Raw genomic sequence first — 25,124 nt, forward strand, 5'->3', positions numbered from 1 at the left:
GAAATTCGGCGATTCGGCAATTTCGGAGAAATCTGAAAAACGCTATGTTTTCAATTTTCAAATTGTCTCACTTTCCGGCCATTTCCCAGGGTTCGACCGAAACCCGTTCGCAGCCATTCGTGGCGCATGCCCTGTTCTGGGCACCCAAGAAATAGCGGTCACAATTGCCCCTGGGTTGCAATTGTTGCACGGTGAGGAGATTTTATGGTTTTTGTGGAGGACGTGAGGGCAGACCAAATCCGGCCCGGGTGCTGGAAAATGTGTTTTTGTGATTTGGTGGTTCAGCATCGCCGAGTCGGTGCGATAGATAAGGCCATGAGGTTTTGAGTGTTGATGGATAAGGTCTGTTATCTCTTGGCATGTGATGGAGGACTTAGATGGTGAGCTTAGATGTGAACGATTTCTGGATTATTTCATCGAGTTTGTTGCTACAATGCTACAAGGAAGGTTTGGTAGACACTTGGGGAGAGTTTGGCTGCGAAATGGTGGGCTAATTATAGCCAGGCGATGCAGAGATAAGGCAACTTTTGATCGGAGGGTTTCGACAAACCAGCAAACGTACTTTTGTTTTCTTTGTCTACGTGAAATCACTAAAATTCTCTGGAAAGTTGGAAAAATCGACCCCCGGTGTTGTCGTCCTTCCTTAATAGGCACGGTGGCTGCTGGTGATCGAGTCGCGAAGGAACCAAGCCTTCAATAAGGTTCGGGCGCAACTTGGGAAAAATAGCCTTTGCTTTTTGTTTGCGTTTGTGTGGTGACCATTTTCTGAAAGTTGGGTGATGTTCTAGGCGTGACTTTGGTGGGTGTTGTAGCTGTTGCTGCTGTCAACCGGATGACATCCACTGACCTTTAAGTTTGATAGAAAGTTTTTAAAACTGTATTGCTGGAATGTGCTTCTATGCTGTTTGAGCTGGTTTGGGGATTGGAAGTTTTTGGGTTTTACATGCTAAGTTCATCAGCCCTGAAGCTGTGTTTTCTGTCTTCAATGGTTGCAAATCGCACTGTAGCAGTGTCATGTAAGACACCTCCATCACGAAACTCCTCGAACCACACTGAGCTAAAATTTGGCAGTATTTCAGAAAAATGGCCATCTCACTTATCTCTGGAGCATTCCGGTATCACAAAGTTAAGTGTCCATGGAAATTTGTGAAGAACCACAACGCCAGAGCCCCAACATGCAAACACAATTTCTGTCAAATCAAAATTTTCATTCCATCACTCAAAATCTTAATTCCCTAAATCCGCCTTTTCCACAAAGTTCGTGCCCAATTGACCATTTGTCGCAATCCATCCCACTTCCTACTCACCGCTCCTCCATCGGAACTGATATCAACAGTCGCGAAGCTTCAACCGCAACATGGCTCGTCTTCTACATGTGGTTCAATGCCCCGAGGGCAGCGGGTTCTGCGCCTCATACTCGGATTCACAGAATCAAAGAATAATAGCGGTTGCTAGGGGAAATTACATTCAATTCTATACGTTTGAGCCTGACCACACTGGGTTCTTGAAGGAGAGAAGTAAGACCTACTTTGAACAGCCCATAACCTCCATGGCAAAGGTTCGAGGCAGCCAGGGCGACAGCTTGATTGTGATTGCCAACAATACCGTCTACGATGTTACACAGGATAAGAGGTTTCTTATGCCGTGTGAGGATTACGGAACCTCTCCACAGAACTTCTTGATGTCCTTCAGTGTCAACCGTAAGGTGGCAATTGCAAGACTTTCAACAAACGGAAGAACATACGTGACATACAATGAGAAGACGAAACGCCCTGAGGTCAAGGTATCCTCGTTGGGATGTGCTCAGATCAAACAGGCCGTGACACTAGAGAACTCAGATACAAGGTTCGCTGTGTTGTACACCAGCTTTGATCTTTCGTACTCACTCAAGTACCTCGAACTAGATAAGAACTTGTCCGTGAGTGTCACCACCCAATTCCAAGCATTTGTCGAAGCTCCTTCCCTTGTGGTGCCCATGACATACGGTGGAGTCATGGTCTTGAGCAATTACCGCATCTATTTATTCCCAGCACCTAATCAGACAACGCATCTAGCGGACTCCTTTGAGGATCAGAGAGGCACCTCTGTTAGCATTGCCAGAAACGTCGTGACCATCGATATCAAGCTGGTGACGCTTCCATATCTCACCTCGTTGTGGACTTCCTATACCAAAATTGACCTGGAGAGATACTTACTATCCACAGACACGGGACTCACCGCCGTTGCATACATTCGCTCGGCCTTCACAGCCTCTGCTGTATCCATAGAGGCATTTAGCATACATGACCTTGGAAAAAGCACCATCGCTCAGTCAATGTGCCATGTCGAAAACAATATCTTCTTCGCTGCATCAAAATACTCCCGCTCCGTTCTTTTCAAAATAATGCCCACCGAACCGCATATTCTGATTTTGTCATTCATGCCTTCTTCACCCCCGGTGATTGATCTTGCGTACAGCTTCCATGCCAATACGTTGAGGTACCTGCCTGACGTCTTTGTGTGTCAAGGAGGATTCCACAGTGGAGAACTAAGGAAGATTTCTTATAATTCTTGGAAAGCGACGCAGTTATCGACTCTTCGACTAGACGATCCGTTCGCAGAGGTTGTTCTGCTACTGCCCACCAATCCTTTACCGGATTCGAGGATCGTGATTGGCATCAAAGTGAATCTGAAAATTGAAGACATCTACACAATTTCCAACGGACCTGAGAAACATCGCGGGACCTTCGTGAAGACCGACCTTCAATTCCCGGAAGAAAATGTTGTTAGTGCTGTCCTCTCTGAAGCATTCACCGGGCAGCATTTTATTGTCAATTCTAGTGACACAACGTCTACCAAGTTTTCCAAGTTGTTGTCGAATGGCACGCATCTATATGTTTCTGATAATCACATCGTGTGTGAGAGTGGAAGCTATAAAGCAACGTGTGACTTGCAATCCTCTGAGGCTTCTGCCACTGCTTTTGATGCAATTGTTCATGAAGGTACTCCGGCTTCTTTGGTGGGTTACACCGACGGTCAAATCGAGTACCTCCGCTTTGATGGTTCGAAAGTTTACGCTAAGTTGACCTTTAAGTGCGGAGACAAAAATGAAGGGCTAAGGGATGCCAAGTTCTGTTTCAATGCTAAGGAAGAATTGGTCATTGTCGCTATCGATAACGAGGGCAATGTTCATCAATACTTGCTAGAGCACGATGCCGTGACTGCTTCGTCAGTATGGAACTGTAAAGGTCCAGGGCCCACGGCCATGCACTCGGACGGTGATATGGTGGTTCTTTACGATACGCATAAGGTGTTGGGGTTGGTTCCAAAAAGAGGAAACTTTCTCGATCTCTGTGACTTCTTCTACTCTCCTAAGGCGATCAGAGAATGTATCGTTCTACTGAAGTCCCATGCCTTGGTTGGAGTATACCTTGAGGATAGAACTTTTGTTACTGTCTCGCATGAAGATAAGAAGGATGTCATCGACGCTCACTTCTCTGACAAGTTGTGGACGAAGGTCATCAGCATTCCTCGCACCCACTATCTAGTTTGCATCAAAACTGACATCAGGCCCTCCAAAGGCCAATCTAGGGTCGCTACACTCAATCTTCTTGATGGAAGAACCATGCGTTTGTTGCATACTTTTCCTAACACCACCCTGCAATTTAGCGACATCTGTTATGTGCCTCCCAATGAACTTCACGGCATAGCACCATCATCATTTGTGGCACTTCAGACGGGAACTAATTCCAAAAGTCGCTTTCCTCTCTTCAACATTGAAGGAGATAAAATTGTCGAGGTCCCTAATGTTCATCTGGTTTTGAAGGATATGGAGCTGGTCTCCTTCAGTGTCGTACGTTATGATCCTTATCGAGAATGCCTTCATGCCGCTGGCGAAGACTTTGTCCTGCTTAGCTTCACAAACAATAATGACATCCTTGAGTTGAAGGCAGTGGATTCCATCGGCAGGAACTGTGTGCTTCAACATGTTACTGATATAGCATGTGGGCCGGAGAAAATCTACATCTTGGATTCCTTTAGAGGACTATATGAGAAGACTTCAAGCAAGTTTGAGTTAACAAAGCAAAGTGACGATGATTCTAGGATCACCGCTATTTGTGCATTTCCAACTGCTTCGAATCAGGAGTCCCCGATCGTATTGGGCGACAGCCTGGGCCGTGTACACATAAACGGAAACATTTTCCAGTTGTTTTCACAAATCAACACATTGAAGTATGTCGAGGAAGACGGTTCGGTGCTTGTGGGAACGTTGAATGGAGGTATATACAGATTGACGAGCGACTTGGGACCCATCCCTGAAGAGTTGCATGATGTGGAGAAGTCAAAAATCACTTCGGTGCCTCCTTTCGCTTCTTTGGTTACAGGCGACGATGCAACACGGGTCTATTTTGCCAACACTATCCAGGATTATGTCGATTCTGATGAGCATCAAAACACAGATCTTGCTCTGCTCGACGCGTGGTGCAATGCATCCGACAAGGGTTTCAATCAAAAAGAACAACATTCTGACTCACAGAACCGAGAGATTGCGGAAGTTTTAGACTATATATAGAGGCCTTGCTTAGAAGCATGGCAATACATCTCTCATCTGCAGTTCGCACCAGAAAAACATATGTTGGAAGTCTCTGTTGATAATTGAAGTTACCCTATACACAATGAATTTCGATGACATAGAAATGCTAGATATTCCAGACGATACGTCGTCTACTCATACAGAGTCGTTGAGCTCGTCAGGCTCTCCAGAAACTCCCAAAGAAAAAGAGTATCCCACTGTATCAGAATGGCTCCATCTGGATGAGGACTTGAAGTTCCAATTCGATCTCAAACGATACAAAAAAACATTGGCACCCCCTGATGCATTTCAAAAGGCTCATTTCGACTACATCTCCTCGTTGTTTAAGGTTGTTGAAGACTTGTCTAGCCATGATGTTCAGATACTTCCTGAGGATTCTCTGGAAACAGAGCCATTGGGTGTCGTGACATCTCTGAGAGAGATTTCCAAGAATGCAAAGAAAGAGGAGAAAACAAACCGCATCAACAACGCATTTACCAAAATTGTGGAAAGCTACAGTCGTTTTCTAGACTCCGTGAAAGATGATTTGCAGGATGAGGACTTGGATGCATACTTGGACCTCCAGTTCTTGCTTGAATTCATCCAGGCTAACGAATTCCCTCTTCAGGAACGCCAAAAACCCGAGCTTCTTGTGAAATGGGTCAATGAGTACCACCCAAAGCCTGAAGATAGCTTTGTCGATGAAGTTGTCTACAACACCCCAGAGCCATACTTGCATCCCGAATTCTGGACCACCTACTTGGGTACTCTACTCACACGTGGTATGTTTAGCCACGCCGCTCAATCGATAGACTCCTCAAAATACCAGCAATTGGGAGAGGACTCGCCATTGTACACAATTATCGCTGATTTCCAAGTTTTGGTCGACAGCTACACATCCATGTCTTTGAAGGGGCAATTTCCAGAGTGGAAGCGAACCGCCTGCGAATTGAGAGACAACTTCAAGAATTTCAAACAAGGCATTGAAGACGAAAAGCATTTGGTGATCGCCAGACAGATACATGAGTTGCTCCGGGCCATCACTGGTCTACCCAAGACCTTGGCGGGTTTCACAGAGAAGTGGTACGAACTTTATGCGGCTCTTGCTCTCTTCCAAGTTCGTGACGATGACAGTGTCTACCAGGACTACTTTGAGATTGCGATGAGTGAGAAGAACACTGCCGATCAGAGCGATCTCGAGGAAGCCATCACACACGTTGCTCTGGGCAAGGCCCTTCTTGTGGTCACAGATCTCGACAAGTATGATCCTGCCACGGCGGCCTACGTCAGCAAACTCTATGAGCTCAAAAGCCTTTTCTTTCCTTACTACAATGCCGCCTACAAGGAATCGTTTATCAACGATGGCGACATCAGCAAAAAGTACATTTCGGACTATCTCCTCACAAGGCATGCATTCGAGTGTTTTGAAGTGCACCCTCTTGCCAACGTGGGTATTGGTCTTTTCCTCCATCCAGTGATTACGCCGACTGCTGACTTTAATTTAAAAAACCGCAAGATCGTTGCTGAATTCTTGCCACATTACAAATGTTACACAAACGACGACATGGAGTGGGCTCTCACTGTGTGTGCCAAACTTAATCTTCCAGAGGTCGCTAAGAAGCTCTATTTGCAACAAGGTAAGATGTCGATGGAAGACGGTCACTTATATGAGGCACTCAACATGTTTGTCAACTGCTACGACGAAACCTCCACTTCAAAGGAATCTTCGCTGGCCATGGAGAGAATTCATCACATTGTGTGGGAGCTTCTCTTCCAGGATGCTCTCTTGAACTGCCTTCCTACCGAAGACGACCTTTTAAATAATATTATTGCTCGTCAAGTGGACCCATCGTTCGAGGTCCATCCGGTCATTCGCCAGTGCATTGCGCCATATGCTGTGTTGGTGGAATATCTTAATGCCATTGATGACGAACGTGCTTTCAAGAAAAACATATCTCGTCTATTCCACTTGATAAGATTCAAGTTCATGCCTAAGAAGTTCGTGCCACTTCTATTTGCACAGCTCCTTCCGTTGTTTTCCCTGCCACAGCTCGCTCTACCAGATCTTATAGTGATGATTGAGCTTTTAGACTCGTTCGAGATGCTGGTGAAGGAGGAATCGGAGGAAACTTCGAAATTGTATGCATTTGCGGTGGAGAGTGCCGATGAAGTACCTAGCGAGCACGACTGGAGAAAGGTGTTGCAAGCAAAGGGACAGACGATACCTGAGACTGTGAAAGCATTGGTCAAGCGCCTCCGCAACGACATTGCAATGACAATTGGCAGGGTCTACATTAAGCAGTAGAATATTTCATCTATTTCGATAATGTATAGGGAAACCGATCATTGCCTCGCCTACAAGGTGGGATAGAAATGAAAAAGAAACAGAATGTAAATATGACGGTCAATGACAGTTGATGAAGGAGATGATCCTATTTTGGAGGAGTCTTAACAGGTGACGTCCTGACTGGCTCTAGAGTTCAACAACAAGGCGACGATCAAGCCGTACAAACCCAAGACTTCGGCGAAAATCAAAATCAAAAGCATACCGACGAACAATCTGGGCTGCTGGGCGGTACCTCTGACACCCGCGTCACCGACGATACCAATGGCAAAACCAGCAGCCAAACCAGCCAAACCAACGGACAAACCGGCACCCAACTGGATGAAGCCCGAGTACAAGGCCATCTTCTGGGACAAGCCGTCGGTCAACAAGACGGCCACGACCAAACCGTAAATGGCAATGATACCAGCCAAAATGACAGGCACAATGTTCTTGAACAACAAGTCAGGTCTCAAGACACAGGTGGCACACACACCAACACCAGACTTAGCGGTACCGTAAGCAGCACCGAAACAGGTGAAAACGATGGCGGCAGTGGAGCCGATGGCACCAAAGAATGGAGCGTAGACTGGGCTATAATTGTTAGTATCAAGATTGCGGTGACGATAAGCGATCCCACGAATTGGCCAACGTGGCTGGCCCGGGGGGATCTGAAATTGCCTTCAATGTACATACCACAAGTCGGACATTATTCTGAGTTAGTGGCACAGATGGATGAGGTGAATTGTAGCGACAAGTCAACCGATAGATTACAGGTGGCTAACAAGAGACGTAATTTTTTCTCGGGGTCCGTGAGCGGTGTGCTGTGCTGTGCAGGCCCATGTGCTTGAGATTACGCACGGCTCAGTTAACCACAGGCTGGATGGGAGATTTGGGTGATCCAGGAGAGTTTGGGGGGATTTGAGGGTTTTTGTTGGTATTTGGGAGATTGAGTTTTTTGGTGTGGGTTGAAATTTGCAATTGGGGTAGTGTGGTGGTGGAAAGGGTGGGAGTTTGGGTGGTGTAGGTTTCAGCAGCACTCATGTCATATATGGTCGGGCGGGGTTGAATTGATTTTGGTGATTTGATGGCGGTGGGGATTTCATCAACTTGGTGGATTATTGCTTTGGCTTTTAATAAGTGGTTGTGACTTTATGAATTGATGTGAGGTTTGTGTTGATTAGGTGTTGCTATGAAATGGCTGCGAAATTAGGCACAGTAGGTAGTGTTGAGGAATACCATGAACTGACGGTACAAACGATCAATATATAATACTTCTTTTTCCTTCAAAAACGGCTCTTTAATGAATACAGTGTGTATTCCGTTCGCCTAGAGAACAAAAATACATAATTCTATAACGGAAGTATGCATTTGATGTCAATAAGTACGTTGGAGCCGTTTCATAAGACATAGGTAAATAAATAACGAACAACAAGGGTGAAAATCCATGAGCTTAGCTGAAGATGTACTTAACCTTGGCTGCTGATGTCCTACTAGAGGGAAATGGCATTATTTGGGCCACCTGAATGGCCTGTTCTATAGGTAACACCTGATTTGGCAACCATCGGAAGAATAAAACTAACTGATACCTACATCGGACAAAATAACCACCCACCTCTAGCCACCCATCATATTCTTCCATATACCGATAATTAAAATCCCAAATCCACCCACTTTACACCGTTTCAGCCCATCCCTCTAAAGGTCCATACTGCCACTCCTGCATACACACCACACACCAACCTCATCTCGCACCAGAGCTTTTTTTTTCTTCTCTCTATCGGTGAGCTATTTTGCAAGGAGCCTAATCAACAATGTCTAACCCTAAAGCCTTCCCTTTGGCCGACTCGGCCTTGACCCAGCAGATCTTGGACGTCGTCTCCCAGTCCCAGAACTTGAGACAGCTCAAGAAGGGTGCTAACGAGGCCACCAAGACCTTGAACAGAGGTATCTCTGAGTTCATCATCATGGCTGCTGACACTGAGCCAATTGAGATCTTGTTGCACTTGCCTTTGTTGTGTGAGGACAAGAACGTGCCTTACGTTTTCGTGCCATCCAAGACTGCCTTGGGCAGAGCTTGTGGTGTTTCCAGAGCCGTCATCGCTGCCTCTGTCACCTCCAACGACGCCTCCTCGATCAAGAACCAGATCTACGGTATTAAGGACAAGATCGAGACTTTGTTAATTTAGATTGTATAATAGCATCTGGGGTATCAAGGTGTAGAGCTGGCTGGAGGAGCTTAGCCTTTGAGGCTTCGGCTTCTCCGGTTGGTAGCCAATAAGCTGCTGTCCATTTAGTCACACTCGGCCTTCTTTATCCTAATAAACAACTGTATTCACAATGTTTCACTGCCAATGTAGGTATTCTGTAATCTCATCTCCATCGCGAAAAATATAGCGCATCGCATCACAGTAGTATCATCTACATGGTTGAACTAAAGACCGCCGAGGGCACCACCAAGTACCTCAGGTCGAAGGGCGTTCTGCCTCAGGAGGCCGTCGCTACGGCTGATGCTCTTTTGAGCGGCTCTCTCGACGTCTTTCTCCTCAATAAACACCACTTTGTGTTTGACCTAATATGCGATCGTATGAACGAGTTCACAGGGAAAGACTTCAAATCATGGAAGCTCGAGCCACTGCTCTGGACGCTATGGGGCACTGTTTGGCATCTTATGGGCCAGCTGCCGTTGGATCTCGATGCTAGAAGTCGAAGCTTTCGCAGAGTCAAGTTGGTACCCATCATGACCAGTGTTATAGAACAAGCTGAGGCCGATGCCTTGGATGCAATGTTTGCCTGTGTTGGCGAATTTCTTGTATCTGGCTACATTGAAGCAGACGAGTACACTGTTACTGGGCTTCTAGGTGCTTATGCTGAATGGCTAGAGAAGCATACTACTGATAGAGTGAACCATTGGACACCTGTGGTGATCCAGCTTTTTGAGCTTCCTAGACAATCTTCAAACTACAAGCCAACTAAGAAAAGTACGGCAAGGTACTTTGCCAGCGTGCTTCCACACCTTCTTAATTTCCTATCTTCCGATGTGGATGCATCGCTCAAACCAACGGTGGACCTTCTTGCTCAGCAGAACAGAACATTCCTTTTCGAGGTAGAGTCTGCCAAAACGCTTTGCTCTCATATGGACGACGTCACAGCTTATGATGGTCTCACAGACGCTGCTGTGGAGTACCTTTTCCACGAGGTAATTCGCAATTTGGCTGCTACAGACATTGCATCGTGTGAGAGTGTTTTTGTTAGCATCACCAAGAACGAAAAGTTTAGCCAATTGTCGGAAAAGCTTCTTCACTTCTTGGCCAAGGTCAATAGGGCGCTTTCCACTGACTTCTTTGAGCAATTGTACACTACAGAGATGACAAGGCAACCAATCAGATGGGGACTTGTGGGGCACATAATCTCCTTGAGCCCTGAACTAGCTCAAAAGAAGACAGATGACATCATAGAAGCAAGCAAGAGCCTTAGTGCTGAGGATATAAGTACAGTTGCCTCCAGTTTGGCCCAGGGATACATTCTTGCTAGAGATTTCGACAAGTTCATTGGAGAGGTGTATCCCCGTGCATTGGAAGCTAACTCAGCATTTTCGGTCGATGAGGTTTTGGACCATTTGGCTTCCAAGTGTGACGAGCTTTCAGGAAATCAGATTGCAACCTTAATTCTGGAGGCATTGAAAAGCAGTGAGAAGGAGAAACTTGTGCTTCTCTTGAGGGGTCTCCTTCGATGCTCTGTCTCCAAGCAAGAAACGTCCTTAAAGGCCTTTTCTGATGAGTTGTACCTCCAGAAGGGCTGGTCTCAGGTGGTTTACTACCTTCTATGCATTTATGGTGATGAGATTAAGACTGATGACATATTGAAGAAGGTCATTCCTGATGGACCGTCTACAAAGTACGACTTCTTTTTGACATTCAGGGTTGTCGAGTTGACAGGTGATTTGGGAGCATTGAAGGAAAAGAAGATAGAAAAGTTCGTCAAGAAGCTCAGCACCAATGAAGCTTATGCTTACGCAAGGAGATGGCTTGTTCTCACTGACCTGTTTGATACCATCAACACAGCACTTCTCCAGAAGTTAGCAGAGGGCTCTAGTGAGCAGTTTTTTAACTTTTTCACTACCGAGGCAACTCTCATCTACGAACTTCCTGGATTCTTGACATCGCTTGCTTCTTTTATCACCAACAACCCAAAGTTCCCATACACAAAGAATCTTTTTTGCATGATGCCCTCGACAATCTACAGAAAGTTCTTCTCCTCCTTCACTGACAAGCTATGCAAGGATGCTTTGAAGGATGATGAGGCAAAGATCATCCTCAGGCATGTCTATGAGGACGCAAATGGGTCCTCGATTCTTGAGAAAGACCTTGACCTTTTTAAGAAGTTCACTGCATCCGACAATTCTGAACTCACCACGCAGATCTCTCAGCTCGTTTGGAATGGTCACATAACTCGTTTCAAGGACTCTGCATCTGCTGACTTTGTCAACAACACACTCAAGCATTTACTCAAGGCATTAAAGAAGAAGCCTTCTGCCGCTGATATCAGACTCTCTCAGGTTGTACTCAATGGCAAAAGATCCAAGGACCCCAACTTCCAAGCTTCTTTTGAAGAGCTTTGTGACGCTTATGTCAATTTTATCACCAAGAACAAAGATATTTCCGATGAAGAGATTAACGTTCTTGCGAATCTCCCATCACCACTTTCCGACAAAGTTAGAGCACTGTTGAAAGCATTGCTCAAAGCAGCAGGCAAGAAAGACTTGAGTACACAGACGAAATCAAGTCTTTTTGTTCTCGCTACAAAAACATCAACCAGCGATCTCCACGGCGCTCTTTTCCTTTGCAGCTTATACTTAGCTCTACAATTGGACTCCCCTGGGCTTATGGATAGCCTTTCAGCATTCTTCAAGACATTGTCTCAAGAAGACTTTTACGAATTATACTTGCATTTACTCGCATCTTGTGAAGATGCTAATCCACCATATTTGGACGCAACGGTGAGATTACTTTCTACACTTGCTCATCACCTTGACAAGACTCATCAAAAGGAACACTCCAAGTTGTTTGTTTCCACAATCCTGGTTATCAGTCTGCGCATAGAAGACATAGAGGAAGAGCAAACCATCGTTGGATTTCTTTCTGCATTGACCGTCATGCTCTCGGATCATGTGTGGATTGTTTCTCAGTATTCTGTTGAGCTTATCTTGGCTACTGTTGGTATTGCTTTCAAGAAGAGCCAGCATCGTGACAGATCTACTGTCTTCATAGCAGCCATCAGTCTTGTATCATACATTGTGTTGTTTCATCGTTTCAGACTTACTTCACGTTACCACCTTCTCGTGGCGATCCTCGTGGAGGCCATGAAACACCTTACTAGAAAAGATGTGACTAATGAAGATGCTACTGTGTTTGGAAGAATCTTGGTAACGCTCAGTGAGCCTCCGATCCAAAGATCCACCAAGGAGAATGACTCTCTCACTTCTCAGTCAGCCATCTACAAAAGAGCCATCCGAAAACAGGCACACGTTTTGTTGATTAATTATGTGCATATGCAAGTGTCTGCGCCGTTGAAGAGCTCCGTCACGGACGCATTGATGCCCGGTATCTACAGTGTCTTTGGGCTTTTGTCAAAGGTCGAGTTGCAACTCGTCAACCAACTCCTTGACCTGCTGGGTAAGGTCTATTTCAAGAACTTGTACCAGAGTTATAAGGATCACGGCAAGTGGAAGAACTGATGAATCAGTCCATATTAGGTACCCTCTGGAAACCGGCACGAGATGCCGCAGAGCTAAAATAGGCCCCTAGCATTTCGAATCTGCTCCAAACCACAGCATCAAGATTATCGTAGGTAGTAGGGTTATGCAATTCATGAGTGGTGTGCTCATATCTGAGAATGTCTTTCCGTGTAATGGAACCAACCAAGAGTCCGTCTTTTTGAACAAGAACGTGACGAGGACCAAGACGAACGAAGATATCCATGAGATATTCTAGTGTACAGTCGATGCTGACGACAAATGGGGCGGGGTTGATGATTCCAGCCATATCAACTCCTGATGATTCAGGAGTGGGTGACGATTTGAAGTAGCACTCATTCTCGTTGCCATGAGTTCTCACAACATAGTCCAAATCGGACCTTGTCACATAGCCAAGAATTTCCGGTGCCTCTTCAGACATGACAACCGGGTACCCTCTGTATGGAGTTTTCTCTAGGATAGTTTTAATTTGGGCAATTGAGTAATCTCTGTCGGCAGTGAAGATGACCGTGACCGTGGACATGGCTTCAGCCACCGTTGCATCGAACCTGAACTCCTCCTTTGGATCAATATAAGGAAGGCCATTGAAAACAATCATTTGGTCTGCGATACCGCCTTGACCAAATCTGTCATTGATCAATTTAGTGACTGTTACTGCAACCATGGTAGGAATAATGTAGCGCACGGCTCCAGTAAGCTCAAACATGATGATAGCCACAGTCACAGTAAGATGTGTAATACCACTCAAAGCGGCGCCAGCGCCAATGAAAGCGTATGTTCCTGGAATGACGCATGTCTGATCAGGTGCACATGTTGCAAATATAGTGGAGTCGGGATGAGCCTGATATATTTTCTCGACAATGATACCGATGGCTCTGCCAAAAGTGGCACCAGCAGCCATAGAAGGAACGAATATACCAGCGGGAACTTTACAGCCATATGTGACGATCGTCAAGATGGATCTGCCCAAAGTTGCAATTATCAAGGAAAGGAAAAGTGTGGTTTTGCCCGAGTCGGCCTTGCACAATTCATGCAGCGAATCGGAGGAGCAGTCGTTGAAGAGGGTTTGCATGACCTCTGTCATGTCCAATTTCAAGAACTGGTTGAAGTAGCTGAAAGCTGCACTGATGATTGCAAGGGTGACGACCTCGTGGATAGCGTATGGCACCAAGTATTTCTTACGGAAGCCAGCTACCCTCTTGTTGAGCTTGGAGACGATGACACCGTAAACACCGCCGAACGCACCCAAAAGAGCATAGAATGGAAGGTCAAACCAGTGCCATGCGTTGTGGTAGGAAACCTCAAAGAGGACCAATTGACCCGTGCGGAAGGGATTGAGTGTAGATAACGTTGCAACGGCGATAAGGGCGCAAACGTATGACTTCCAAAGCGTCAGAAGTTGGAACACAGAGGCGATTTCCTCCATTGCGAAAAGCACACCACCCATGGGCGATCCGAAAGCGACCGCAACGCCAGCTGCAGACGTAGCTGTCAAGAACTCACGCGATTTTGAAGCCGATTGGCGGTATTTCTTGAAAAGCTTCGCAATGCAATTACCCACACACACAGCATAATGAACTGAGGGACCCTCTTTCCCTAGGGAGAGACCCAGTGCAATTGCCAAAGGCAAGCCCAAGCCCTTGATGGCCAAAGTCCACCAGCCCAAAAAGCCCTTCATGACGAAGCCTGACACGATACACTTAATCTCAGAAATACCAGACCCAGCTGCAGCGGGAGCGAAGCGTCTCACAATAAAAGCACCGATACCCAGAAACACTATCAGCCACAAGATGTAAGCCAAGTATCGTAGAAATCCAAATTTCAGCCATGGCTTCCAATTATCACATTCCTCCTCCTGGTCCCAGCAGCAAAAGCCCTGACTTAGATAGTAGTTCAGTGAGCAGTAGCCTAGTCTCATCAGCGCTAGCCAGGCTGTTATAACATTAAGACACAGCGCAATGACGCCAATGATAATTCCCATCGCCATAAGCACAAGCCACGTTCGAGCGTTTTGCACAATCTGCTGTTTCCACGAAGTTACAGGTCTCTTTCGTGCTAGTCTTTCTCGATGTTCCTCCAATTCATCGTCCATCCAGTCGATTGTGACAAAGTCGTCATACCGAGCCACGGCACGCACTTTCTCCTGGTGAAGCCATTCTCCTGTTTGCTTGGATCGGAGTTCTATATGTTCGTAGCCTTCCATTGTGAAGAAGTAGATGTGGACTTTCCGATATATCGCATAGTATACTTGGCATAAGCCCGTGCACCATGACGTGGGGGCTTTGGAAGCGGGACCTATGGGGTCTCAGACAAAAGTAAGAAGAGAGGTTTTGAATATTTATGGAGAAGGGTAAATGGCGACGAGGCTGAGAGAAAAAATATTATGTAGCTGCTGTGAATGATACAGCTACGCACGTCAAAAGCCACGTCAGTTTATCAGATCAATCAGTGCGAAGACGTCAAAGAGTCGGAGCCGAGATTTATACCCTGAAAAAACAAAGTGCTCGAAAAAAAATACAATGAGGGTGAACTGTCATTTTTGTGTAAAATTTGATTGGTTCTTTGCGTGCAAGGCTGGGTGGTTTTGCATCCGAGCTGCGCCAGGACTATTAGTCGCCTTGCATATCTAGATGCTTTTGATATGAGACACCTATGCGATAAATATTGGATTCAACCGTCTAGACTTTTGCCGCATACTTTTGCAAGTTGCGTTCGAGCTCCTGATGGAGACTCTCTATGTTGTCTTCCCCCTCGAAGTATGACATCACGATGTTGAGACCTCCTCTTGGACATGAGACCACGTTGAGCACGAAGTCAGAGGCCCCGGGGGCCATATCTTGGGAGAAGATGATGTCATCGACCGTGAGGTCTTGTCCTTCGAGCTTGTAGACGGGGAAATTGTACGCACCCACATTGGAGATTTTGATGGCATCCGCCTTATTAGCGCCCACTATGCCCGAGAAGAGATGCTTGTTTTCTTCGTACTCTGAAGCAGCTTCAGCAAATGCTTTTTGGGTGTTGAGCAATCGCCGATTGGCAACAGTCTGCTTCAATTCAAGGTTCACCTTTTTGACAAGCTCCCATGAAAACTCCTTAACGGGCTCAAACAAATGTGGAAGACCCATATGAGCAAAATTTCCAAACATCTTGTAGTTCTCTTTGGTTATTATTTGCTTGTACGGCTCATCCACAGCATCAGGTGAAAGGAAACGTCTAAGAGTCACGGCGATCATTGCAGACGTGTGATGGTCATCGCCGTAGACAGCATTGAAAGTCAATGCCTGAATGCAAGCGAGGTATGAAGTGAATGTGACACCTTCCGCCTTGCAAGCCGCCAAAACTTTGCTGAAGTGGTCGGGATCAAGATGGACTAACCTCATTATCTTAGTGGCATTAAGCGACGCCGGGAATCTTCCAGGTCATTTGTCAGGAAATCCCACTGGTGGAGTAGTTGAGTAGTGATTTGCGTCGCCGTGCGTGTAGTCTAGATGCTTTGCTTCCATGATCATTTCCACAGGTGGCGGCAAGGAGTTTCTGATGTACTGCAAATCAACAGCAGAGTCAAAAATTACGGTGTCGGGAGTGATTAGCTCGGGAATCGTGCCATAGCTTTCCTCGAATTCACCGTGGTTTGCAGGATCAGCACAGTAAGCCAAATTGTCCAAGAAGATAGCATGAAATTGCGGTGCAACAACGCCGTCAGATGGTGTGTGCTCGAAAGCAGCACCGAGTGTGCTTTGGCCAACTAGAATGAGGCAGAAAAGGGGCAGCTCCTCGTATAGACTGCAAAGCTTATCGCAGCATAGACGACGGATGAACGCCTCATGCCACTCCTTTCCTCCAACAGAGCCGTCTTCCTTCTTATAGATATCACCGAATTTGGCATTCTTTATCGGCCTGAAGATCGAATTCTGCTTCTCCTCGTCCCTGAACACGTTGCAAATGAGTATGTGGTAGTCCAAGATCAGCTTCCTCAATGCGGCGTAGACGAGCTTGTCCTGCTTAGATAGATCCACGGAATAGGTGCCTATGGCGGCAAAGTTCTGGTAAAACCCCACAGCATTTCTGCAGCGGAAGAAGTTCTCGTTATTGCCCAAAGGGCGCTCAATAACAAGATCGGCCATGGCTAAAAAGTAGCGAGCCCAACGGCTTAAATAGTCGCCGCCTCTATACAATTCAACGGCTGCAAACCATCAGTGCGATAAGGGCGCGGAATATGACTCAGCTTACCACAGCCAACACTATCACGAGAACAATTACCAGAAGCGCTATAAGCAAGATACAGCTCCATTTGCCTTTACGTTTCTGGTATTCATGAGCCTTGTGAAGCTCACGCGAAGCCTGTTGCGTGTTGCCATGGAGCTCTTGCACGTTTTCTTCAATGGTGTCTAACTGCTCTCCCTGTTGATTGACCAATGTGCTGAGGTCTTTGAAGACGGAATTCACTTCCTGGACGCTGGCCGCCACCCGGTCAATCTCCCTGTTTCTCTCTTCTGTCAAAAGAAGGTGGTACTGAAGCTCTGTCTGGTCGATCTGCTCTTGAGTGAGTTGCTGCTGCTGCTGAGTCTGCTGCTCTGGCTGTTTCTGCAAAAGCGGCGTATCCTCTGTATCTAAAGACTTGAGCGGTATAGCCGTTTTTCTGCTGTTATACTGATCCAGCGCCTCTTTGAAACTTTTATGGAGACTGGCGTAGTCCTGAGAAATCCTCTCTTTTTGCATTGTCTGACGCTCAGTAACTTCCAAGCTTTGGTCAATTGCCTTGTTGATGTTGACCGTGAGTCCTGCTATAGCAGCATCCAAACCGGCGATTTTGGTCTGGAGCAAATCAAGCTTTTCTCGAAGCTTGGCGCTATCTCTTTTGCTACCCACGAGTCTACGTTGGGAGTTAAACTGTGATATCAAAGAGCCGAATGTCTGGATTTGTGTGGATGTGGAGGAGAAGATCTTGTCGAGTTCGGACCCGCCACCATTTGTGGAGGCAGGTTTCTGGGCCTCGAGGTCGTAGTTAGCAAATGACATGTGGTGGTTATATCAGGAATGTATGGGTGTATGGATTATGGGAATATTTTGGAACGTATTGGAGGGTATGGCGTCTATGTGGGTAGTATTTATAGATGGATGTGTATGTATTGTGAGATAAGGAAATGCAGGTCAAGCAGTTACACGGCGGTTATGGTTGAGGTTACACGACAAAACCGTGGATTTCGAACTTTGGGAAGCTTTTTAAACAATGATGGGGTTTTGATTCTTGGAGGTTTTTGTATGATTTTCTATGATTGGTAGTTGGTTTGGAAGGTAGTGAAACATGTGGATAAAGGAGGGGCTGGCTCAAGTACCATATTGAGGTTGTCTTTAACCACTTTTTTTTGACAAAGTCAATTGTAAGTTTATGCTTCGTTTTATATGACGAGATTGCTGAAACTCGGGGTGGGTCTTTTTTTGAACCTTTTTCAACATGCTGTGTCTGTCAGTTGGCTGGATTTGAAATTTCGCAGCCATTGAATTCGGACCGTAATCAATCTAGATGAAATACCAAATCGTTAGACCAACAGTTCTATCAATTTTGCATAAGAAGTAGAATCAAAAGCTCATCCAATTGTACTTCCCATGTTTGATGGTGCTCCGAAATACGTGTATTACATACGATTCTGGAGCAATGACACTGGTGGAAATGTACCGTGTTTCTTCGCTGTCCACTTGCGAAAATTGTCCTTTCATGTCTCATAAACCAACATGCGATTAAACAGAAATAACCACCTAACAAGGAATTGAAAGAACTTACTGCCTTGGAGATGTGGAAACCTGGACTCTTACAAAGCCTTCCAGGTACAAGAAATGCAGTCCTTCTATTTCCCCGTATATTTAGACCAATGCAATAAATCCAATTACCTCCTATGAAATCGGCGCTTTTGTATGACGAATGTTTTGTGAACGCGCTTCAATGACATACTCAAACCACCATATCCTCAACTGTGTAGGCCTTCATCTAGAGCGCATACCACGTTTTGCAACCACGCATCAAAGCATCTCCCACTATCAGATCAACATACAAATATATGCATTTTCACAAAGCAATTCAAACTCAACTAATTAAAAAAGACCATTTTTATTCACTCTAAGTGCCTCCCATTGATTGCCCCATTTTGCACCAACTAGTACCTGATGCCTCCACGCTGATGCAGGTTGTTGATAGCGCGTAGAATCGCGTACCGCGTTCTACTACAACCACCATCTCTTTTTACAGCAAACCCGATAAATGCTGTCTAGAGCCGCCAAAAGAGACAAGCTCAAGCGGCTCAGAGAGGCCCGGCGGACCGGTACCATAGCGGCCGTCCTGGATGAAGAAAACGAGTTCATCTACGATGAGGTTGACGAAGACACCTACAGACAACATAAGAGAGATCAGTTGATGAACGACGACTTTATTGTCGACGACAACGGCGAGGGCTATGTTGACAACGGTGTGGACGAATGGGACGACGCGACGCGGCCCAATTACTACTCTGACGAGGAGGAAGTGGAAGAAGTGGGTACGAAGAAGAGAAAGAAGAAGCAGCAGAAGCCCGTGAAGGTGGCCAAGACGGCGCAGATCAACAACTTCTTTGCGCCAGCAGCAGCTTCGAAGAAGGCCGAGCCTGCAAAGAACGCCGCCATTGACGATATCTTGGACGACTTTGACGTGAAGCCCAAGAAGGCCAATGTGTTTTCGCCCTTTGGCACCGCTGCACCCAAAAACAAGAAGTCCAACGCGTCTGCTTTCAGCTTCTCCACCGCTTCGCGTGACAAGAAGAAGGTCAAGAAGGAGCCCGAGCTCGATGCCTTCGATACTACCGTGGATTCGGGTGAGGACTTCGATGTGGGTGGTAAGGAAAGCACCCCTGATACTCCGGTTGAGACCGCCGAAGAAGTCGACGTCAAGTCTTCTAACCTGGATGCTTCCATCAAACCTGAGCAGCCTGATCCTGTCGACGATGACAGCGAAGATGATGACATTGTTGTGACCAGAAGACCACGCGCTTCGGCCCCTGCTAGAAACACTGGTGCAACAATCTCCGCTGTGAAAGCTTCCAGTCTTCTTTCGTCCTCTCCATCTAGAGCTTACTCGGCCATCTCGCATACCGAAAAGCTAGACGAGGACACTGTCAGTGAAGACGACTCATTCAAGATGTTCTGGTTGGACTACGCCGAAGCCGACAGCTCCCTTCTCCTTTTCGGTAAGGTACTCACGAAGGACAACAAGTTGGTCTCTGGTGTCGTCCAGGTCAATGACTTGTGCAGAGAACTTTACATCTTGCCTAGAAAGTACCGCCTTATCGATGGTCAGGAAACTACGCAGCCAGTCAGTGCTATGGATGTGCACGAGGAGATCTCTCCTATTCTCATGGAAAACTACGGTCTTGAAAGTCTCAGAGCTAAGCCAGAACGCATGAAGTACGCGTTTGAGCTTCCGGGCGTCCCCAAAGAGGCAGAGTATTTAAAGGTTTTGCTTCCCTTCAAAACCAACAAGCACAGGCACTTGGTTATGCCCTCAGAATTGGAAGGTGAGACTTTCTCCAGGATTTTTGGTACCAACACCAACATTTTTGAATCTTTTGTCATGCAGAGAAATATCATGGGTCCCTGTTGGTTGGAAATCAAGAAAGGTGATTTCAGCGCTATCCAAAACGCGTCTCACTGTCAAGTTGAAGCTGCCGTTTCATCCCCCTCCTGTGTCACACCAATTGTTAATTCGAACATGCCGCCTCCTAATTTGACCATTACGTCTATCTCTGTTCAGACTCTCATGAACCCCAAGTTGAACAAACAGGAAGTCGCGTGTGTCACTTTGGCTACTTATAGAAACATGCCTCAAGATGCTCCTATTGATGAGAACATTCAACCCGATGATCTTGTTACTTTGGTACGTCCAATTGGGGCCGTTGGTTTCCCACCAGGTTTGCAGCAGCAAGCCCAAAAACAAAAGATGAATCTCAAGACCTTGCCTAACGAGGCATCTATGTTGGGATGTTTGGCTGCACTTGTTAAAAATGCAGACCCAGATGTATTTATTGGACACAGATTGGAGAATATCTCTTTGGACGTGTTGGTCCACAGAATGCACGATTTGAGAGTCGGAACCTGGTCCGCAATGGGAAGAAGAAACAGAAAGTCTTGGCCTGACAAATTTGGCAAGGGTAATGGCTTCAACAACAATCTTCTCATTCGTGAAATCTTCCAAGGTCGTCTTTTGTGTGATATCGCCAACGAGTTGGGTCAGTCGTTGACCACCAAGTGTCAATCGTGGGACTTGCCTGAGATGTACAGTGTTGTTTGTCAGAAGACCTACAATGCCGTCGAGCTCAACTTCCAGAACCCTCGATACGCTGAAGATGCTGCATTCTTGATGATGTCGCTCAAAGAGAACATTACTCAAGTACTGATCACTGCCAAGATCGCATTTGCTCTCCAGATCTTGTCGCTTTCCAAGCAATTGACCAATTTGGCCGGTAATGCTTGGTCTCATACCCTTAGTGGTACAAGAGCTGGTAGAAACGAGTACATTTTGTTGCATGAGTTCAAGAGAAATAACTACATTGTGCCTGACAAGGAAGACAAGTACCACAAGAACACCAGCCATCAGCAAGAAGCGAAGCTTGAAGCGAATGAAGATGATGCAACAACAGTGACACTGAACAAGAAGCCCAAGTTCCAGGGTGGTTTAGTTTTCGAACCTGAGAAGGGTCTCCACAAGAACTACATTTTGGTCATGGACTTCAACTCTTTGTATCCAAGTATCATCCAGGAGTTCAACATTTGTTTCACTACTGTCGAGCGTGATGCCTACAATATCACGCACGATGAAGAGAGAGACTTGCCTAGCATACCTGAGCGTGACTCTGAAGCCGGTGTCTTGCCGAGATTGTTGAATGCATTGGTCTCGAGACGTCGTGAAGTTAAGAAGCTTTTGAAGAACCCTAAAAATACCGTTCATGAGCGTGCTCAATACGATATTAAGCAGCAAGCATTGAAGTTGACTGCCAACTCTATGTATGGTTGTTTGGGTTATGTCAACTCCAGATTCTATGCTAAACCTTTGGCTATGTTGGTTACCAACAAAGGTAGAGAGATTTTAATGGACACCAGACAATTGGCTGAACTGATTGGTTTGAGAGTTGTCTACGGTGATACTGACTCTGTCATGATTGACACTGGTGTTAATACATTGCAAGAGGCTCTCAAGATTGGTGATGAGTTCAAGGTTCAGGTGAACGACAGATACAAGCTTTTGGAGATTGACACGGATAACGTTTTCAAGAGGTTGTTGTTGCACGCTAAGAAAAAGTACGCTGCTATGAATGTGAGCTTGGACAGGAAGACCGGCAAGGAGGTTTCTGCATTGGAAGTTAAGGGTCTCGATATGAGACGTCGTGAGTACTGTCCATTGTCGAAAGAGATTTCCACATTTGTCTTGCAGAAGCTCTTGTCTGACATGGACCCAGAAGAAGCTCTTACAACTGTCTACAACTATTTGGAGGAGATGAAGGGCAAGATCAGCAATAACGAAGTCAGCATCGACAAGTATCTGATCAACACCCGTCTTTCGAAAGATCCCTCGAACTATCCTAATGGAAAGACCATGCCCCCTGTCCAGGTCGCCTTGCGTCTTAGAAAGCTGGGTAAGGTCATCAAGGCAGGTAGCGTGATCACGTACGTTGTCACCGCTCCTCAGAACGATGAGGACAACTCTAACCCTGCTGAGAGGTCGAGGGCCATGCAAGAGGTGTTGGCCAATAAGTCACTGTTCAAGCCCGATAGTGACTTCTACCTCGAGAAGCAGATTTACGCTCCGGTCGAAAGACTTGTGAACCGTATTGACGGTATTGACATGATGCGTGTTGCAACCTCGCTTGGCATTGACACCCGGAAGTATGTGATGAGGCTCAGAAACAGCGAAGAGGGAGGTAATGATATCGCTCCTCTCGAGTCCAACATCACCGACATTGAGAGATTCAGACAGTCCAGCTACCTCGTGCTTAACTGCAGATGCGGTGCCAACTTCAGATTCGGTGGTATCCAGCCCTCCAAGGACTACCTGATCACGTTCAATGGTGTCTGCTGCTCGAAGTGTAACTACGTCTTCCCCACATTGAAGTTGACCTCGCAGCTCGAGAGCACCATCAGAAAGCACCTTGCCTTGTACTACGCCGGCTGGGTGATCTGCGACGACTCAGCTTGCGGGATCAAGACGAGGCAAATTTCGGTGTATGGTAAGAGGTGTATTGGCAGTTCCGGTAAAGCACACGGCTGCAAGGGAGTCATGCGGTACAACTACACCGACAAGGCGCTCTACAACCAGCTCTTGTACTTTGACGCAATCTTTGATGTTGTCAAGGCCAAGGAGAAGAAGTTGAGACCCATCATCTACGACCAGGACATGGTGGCACCGGAGTTGAGCACGGGTCAGTTGAACGCTCTTGCGGAGCAGAACAGAGCAATGTTTGAGCATTGCAGAGAGGTGGTCAACAAGTACTTGGCCGACTGTGGTCGCCGGTACGTGAACATGAGGAGCATTTTCGAGTTCATGGTCTAACGTTTGTATACTAGCAGGGAATAAAGGAATTATATTGACATACTTACATCAACGCCGAGGGGACCAAGGTGCCACGGAGCTTCTGTTGAGCTTCGATGGTCTCAAACAAGCCCTTGAACGTGCCCTTTCCAAAACCGTTGTGGTGATGTCGTTGGATGATTTCCAAGAACAACGTAGGCCTATCGTGAAGCGGTTTGGTGAAGATCTGGAGGATGTAGTGGCACGAATTCCTGCCCCGTTTGTTTTTGTACTTTGACGCCGGGTCAAAATCAACAAGAATATGATGTTCCTTCAACTCTTCAAACGACTCGAAAAGCTCAATGTCGTCCTTGGCCAAACGCTCCTCCAAGTTGGTGTAGTATGTTTCAGAGATGGTGTTGAAGTCGATACCTCTGGAACGCATTCCCTTGACCACTTGAAGAATATCTCTTGTTCTGAGAGCAATATGCTGAACGCCAGGGCCTTTGTAGAATTCGTAGAACTCCTCAATCTGGCCCTTCATCTTGCCCTTTGCAGGCTCATTAATAGGCATCTTGACTTTCCCGTTTGCACAAGCCATCACGATGGATTTCAACGCCGTGGCGCCAGTCGACACATCCTGTTCATCGACCGACCAAAATTTGTGGAATCCAAACGCCGAAGCGTAAAATCTGGCGTAGGGCATCATTTCGTCCCAGGTGAAGTTCTGAACGCAGTGGTCCACGGCAAATATCGGCACCGGGTTGCCTTCGGCCAAGTCTGTGACCAAGGAGTCCCGGTAGAGAGGCAAAAATGGCCCGGTAAAGTTGATATTTTGCACCAAGGTGTGGCGAAGATCGGACCCTGGAACACCCACCACGGCAACCTTGACTGCACCGTTTTCGTCTTCGACCAGTACTGGTTCTCTTAAGGAGACAGCGCCGGCCTCAATTGCTTTTTTATAGGCTATTTTGGCGTCCGTCACGGCAAAAGAAACGTCCATGACACCCATACCATGTGCATTCACAAAACGATCAATCTCTGTAGCTTCCTTAGCATCGTAGGCCAATTGTTCTGCAGCCTTGGCCAATTCGTGGAAGGAGGTGCCGCCTCCACGGACCTGGAGCGTAACAGGCTGTTTTTCGAAATTTGGCGGCCCGGCTTTGGCATTTCTGGATCCTGGTCTCAGGTCTCCTCGACCCAAGGTGTTGATCACCTCAAATACACATTCGTCTTTTTTCAAGACATGGGCTGCTAGAGCCACGGATCCAGACTCCAAGCCTCTGTAGGCGACCTCTTTGAATCCAAGAGACAACTCGAAAAAGCGGGCCATCTCTTTGGCGTTCGAGGTTGCAAAACGTATGGCATGGAACCCAACGATGCCATCCAAGGGAAGCTTGTTGTTTTGGTGGCCGCCCCGCAAGAGCTCGCTGACGTCAAAAGGCGAAGTTTTCTCTACTTTACGAGAGTAAAATGGGAGTTCTCTAAGAAGAGTCATGGTGGTGTGGGGGAAAATCGCCAACACAGAAGCGCCTTTAAATGGCTGCAAAATGAGACTGCGAAGAGGGTCTCCTTCGGGCATGACGCCGTGGTGAAGCAGTGGATTGTGGTGAAGCGGGGAAGAGCAGCCGTACGGAAGGATTTGGGATATTCGTTGGTTGGGCAATCTGGTTGATGTCATTTGGTGGTGGTGTTTGTAGGGTGATTGAGGTGGGGCTTGGTGGATTGAGGGTCCTGGTTGTTTCGACTGGGGCGGTGACCAAATTTCAATAACTATCTTGAAAGATCTTTTAATACCCCTTAGGAACATGTTTCTCGGACAATTGTACATTCCAGCACCAGGAGGCACGAACAATGTGCTCTCTATCGCATTGTAGGTCGATTAAGGTACACAATGTGCCCGAGAAGGATGCGGTCAACATCGGTCTTGCGGTGGTTCGAGGCGAGGATTAGTTTCCCTTGATGT

At 46.6% G+C, this 25,124-nt stretch overlaps 11 protein-coding genes across 11 annotated transcripts; 5 read left to right on the forward strand and 6 right to left on the reverse strand.

Annotated features, from left to right (window-relative positions):
- Nucleotides 1-1,357: 1,357 nt before the first annotated feature.
- On the forward strand, nt 1,358-4,552 carry C7M61_002091 (uncharacterized protein; the record flags this gene model as incomplete). Its single annotated transcript, XM_024857477.1, has 1 exon — nt 1,358-4,552. One exon carries the CDS (start codon nt 1,358-1,360, stop codon nt 4,550-4,552), a length of 3,195 nt encoding a protein of 1,064 aa, XP_024714613.1.
- Nucleotides 4,553-4,655: 103 nt separating this feature from the next.
- NUP85 (Nup85p) lies at nt 4,656-6,857 on the forward strand (the record flags this gene model as incomplete). Its single annotated transcript, XM_024857478.1, has 1 exon — nt 4,656-6,857. One exon carries the CDS (start codon nt 4,656-4,658, stop codon nt 6,855-6,857), a length of 2,202 nt encoding a protein of 733 aa, XP_024714614.1.
- Nucleotides 6,858-7,000: 143 nt separating this feature from the next.
- On the reverse strand, nt 7,001-7,585 carry CUP5 (H(+)-transporting V0 sector ATPase subunit c; the record flags this gene model as incomplete). Its single annotated transcript, XM_024857479.1, has 2 exons — nt 7,001-7,469; nt 7,572-7,585. The coding sequence occupies 2 exons, from the start codon at nt 7,583-7,585 to the stop codon at nt 7,001-7,003; spliced, it is 483 nt and encodes a 160-aa protein (XP_024714615.1).
- A 1,104-nt stretch (nt 7,586-8,689) lies between these two features.
- C7M61_002094 (RNA binding protein) lies at nt 8,690-9,064 on the forward strand (the record flags this gene model as incomplete). Its single annotated transcript, XM_024857480.1, has 1 exon — nt 8,690-9,064. One exon carries the CDS (start codon nt 8,690-8,692, stop codon nt 9,062-9,064), a length of 375 nt encoding a protein of 124 aa, XP_024714616.1.
- A 236-nt stretch (nt 9,065-9,300) lies between these two features.
- Nucleotides 9,301-12,612, forward strand: C7M61_002095 (uncharacterized protein; the record flags this gene model as incomplete). Its single annotated transcript, XM_024857481.1, has 1 exon — nt 9,301-12,612. The coding sequence occupies one exon, from the start codon at nt 9,301-9,303 to the stop codon at nt 12,610-12,612; it is 3,312 nt and encodes a 1,103-aa protein (XP_024714617.1).
- Nucleotides 12,613-12,758: 146 nt separating this feature from the next.
- C7M61_002096 (uncharacterized protein) lies at nt 12,759-14,833 on the reverse strand (the record flags this gene model as incomplete). The annotated part of the gene is made up of 2 exons (XM_024857482.1): nt 12,759-12,764; nt 12,797-14,833. The coding sequence occupies 2 exons, from the start codon at nt 14,831-14,833 to the stop codon at nt 12,759-12,761; spliced, it is 2,043 nt and encodes a 680-aa protein (XP_024714618.1).
- Nucleotides 14,834-15,308: 475 nt separating this feature from the next.
- ATF1 (Atf1p) lies at nt 15,309-16,010 on the reverse strand (the record flags this gene model as incomplete). The annotated part of the gene is made up of 1 exon (XM_024857483.1): nt 15,309-16,010. The coding sequence occupies one exon, from the start codon at nt 16,008-16,010 to the stop codon at nt 15,309-15,311; it is 702 nt and encodes a 233-aa protein (XP_024714619.1).
- A 39-nt stretch (nt 16,011-16,049) lies between these two features.
- On the reverse strand, nt 16,050-16,754 carry C7M61_002098 (uncharacterized protein; the record flags this gene model as incomplete). The annotated part of the gene is made up of 1 exon (XM_024857484.1): nt 16,050-16,754. The coding sequence occupies one exon, from the start codon at nt 16,752-16,754 to the stop codon at nt 16,050-16,052; it is 705 nt and encodes a 234-aa protein (XP_024714620.1).
- A 97-nt stretch (nt 16,755-16,851) lies between these two features.
- On the reverse strand, nt 16,852-17,649 carry VAM3 (SNAP receptor; the record flags this gene model as incomplete). The annotated part of the gene is made up of 1 exon (XM_024857485.1): nt 16,852-17,649. One exon carries the CDS (start codon nt 17,647-17,649, stop codon nt 16,852-16,854), a length of 798 nt encoding a protein of 265 aa, XP_024714621.1.
- A 1,237-nt stretch (nt 17,650-18,886) lies between these two features.
- POL1 (DNA-directed DNA polymerase alpha catalytic subunit) lies at nt 18,887-23,200 on the forward strand (the record flags this gene model as incomplete). Its single annotated transcript, XM_024857486.1, has 2 exons — nt 18,887-20,100; nt 20,143-23,200. The coding sequence occupies 2 exons, from the start codon at nt 18,887-18,889 to the stop codon at nt 23,198-23,200; spliced, it is 4,272 nt and encodes a 1,423-aa protein (XP_024714622.1).
- Nucleotides 23,201-23,243: 43 nt separating this feature from the next.
- C7M61_002101 (uncharacterized protein) lies at nt 23,244-24,656 on the reverse strand (the record flags this gene model as incomplete). Its single annotated transcript, XM_024857487.1, has 1 exon — nt 23,244-24,656. The coding sequence occupies one exon, from the start codon at nt 24,654-24,656 to the stop codon at nt 23,244-23,246; it is 1,413 nt and encodes a 470-aa protein (XP_024714623.1).
- Nucleotides 24,657-25,124: the final 468 nt, after the last annotated feature.

Source organism: Candidozyma pseudohaemuli (assembly GCF_003013735.1).
Source record: "Candidozyma pseudohaemuli strain B12108 chromosome Unknown scaffold00003, whole genome shotgun sequence".
Classification (NCBI taxonomy): Eukaryota; Fungi; Ascomycota; class Pichiomycetes; order Serinales; family Metschnikowiaceae; genus Candidozyma; species Candidozyma pseudohaemuli.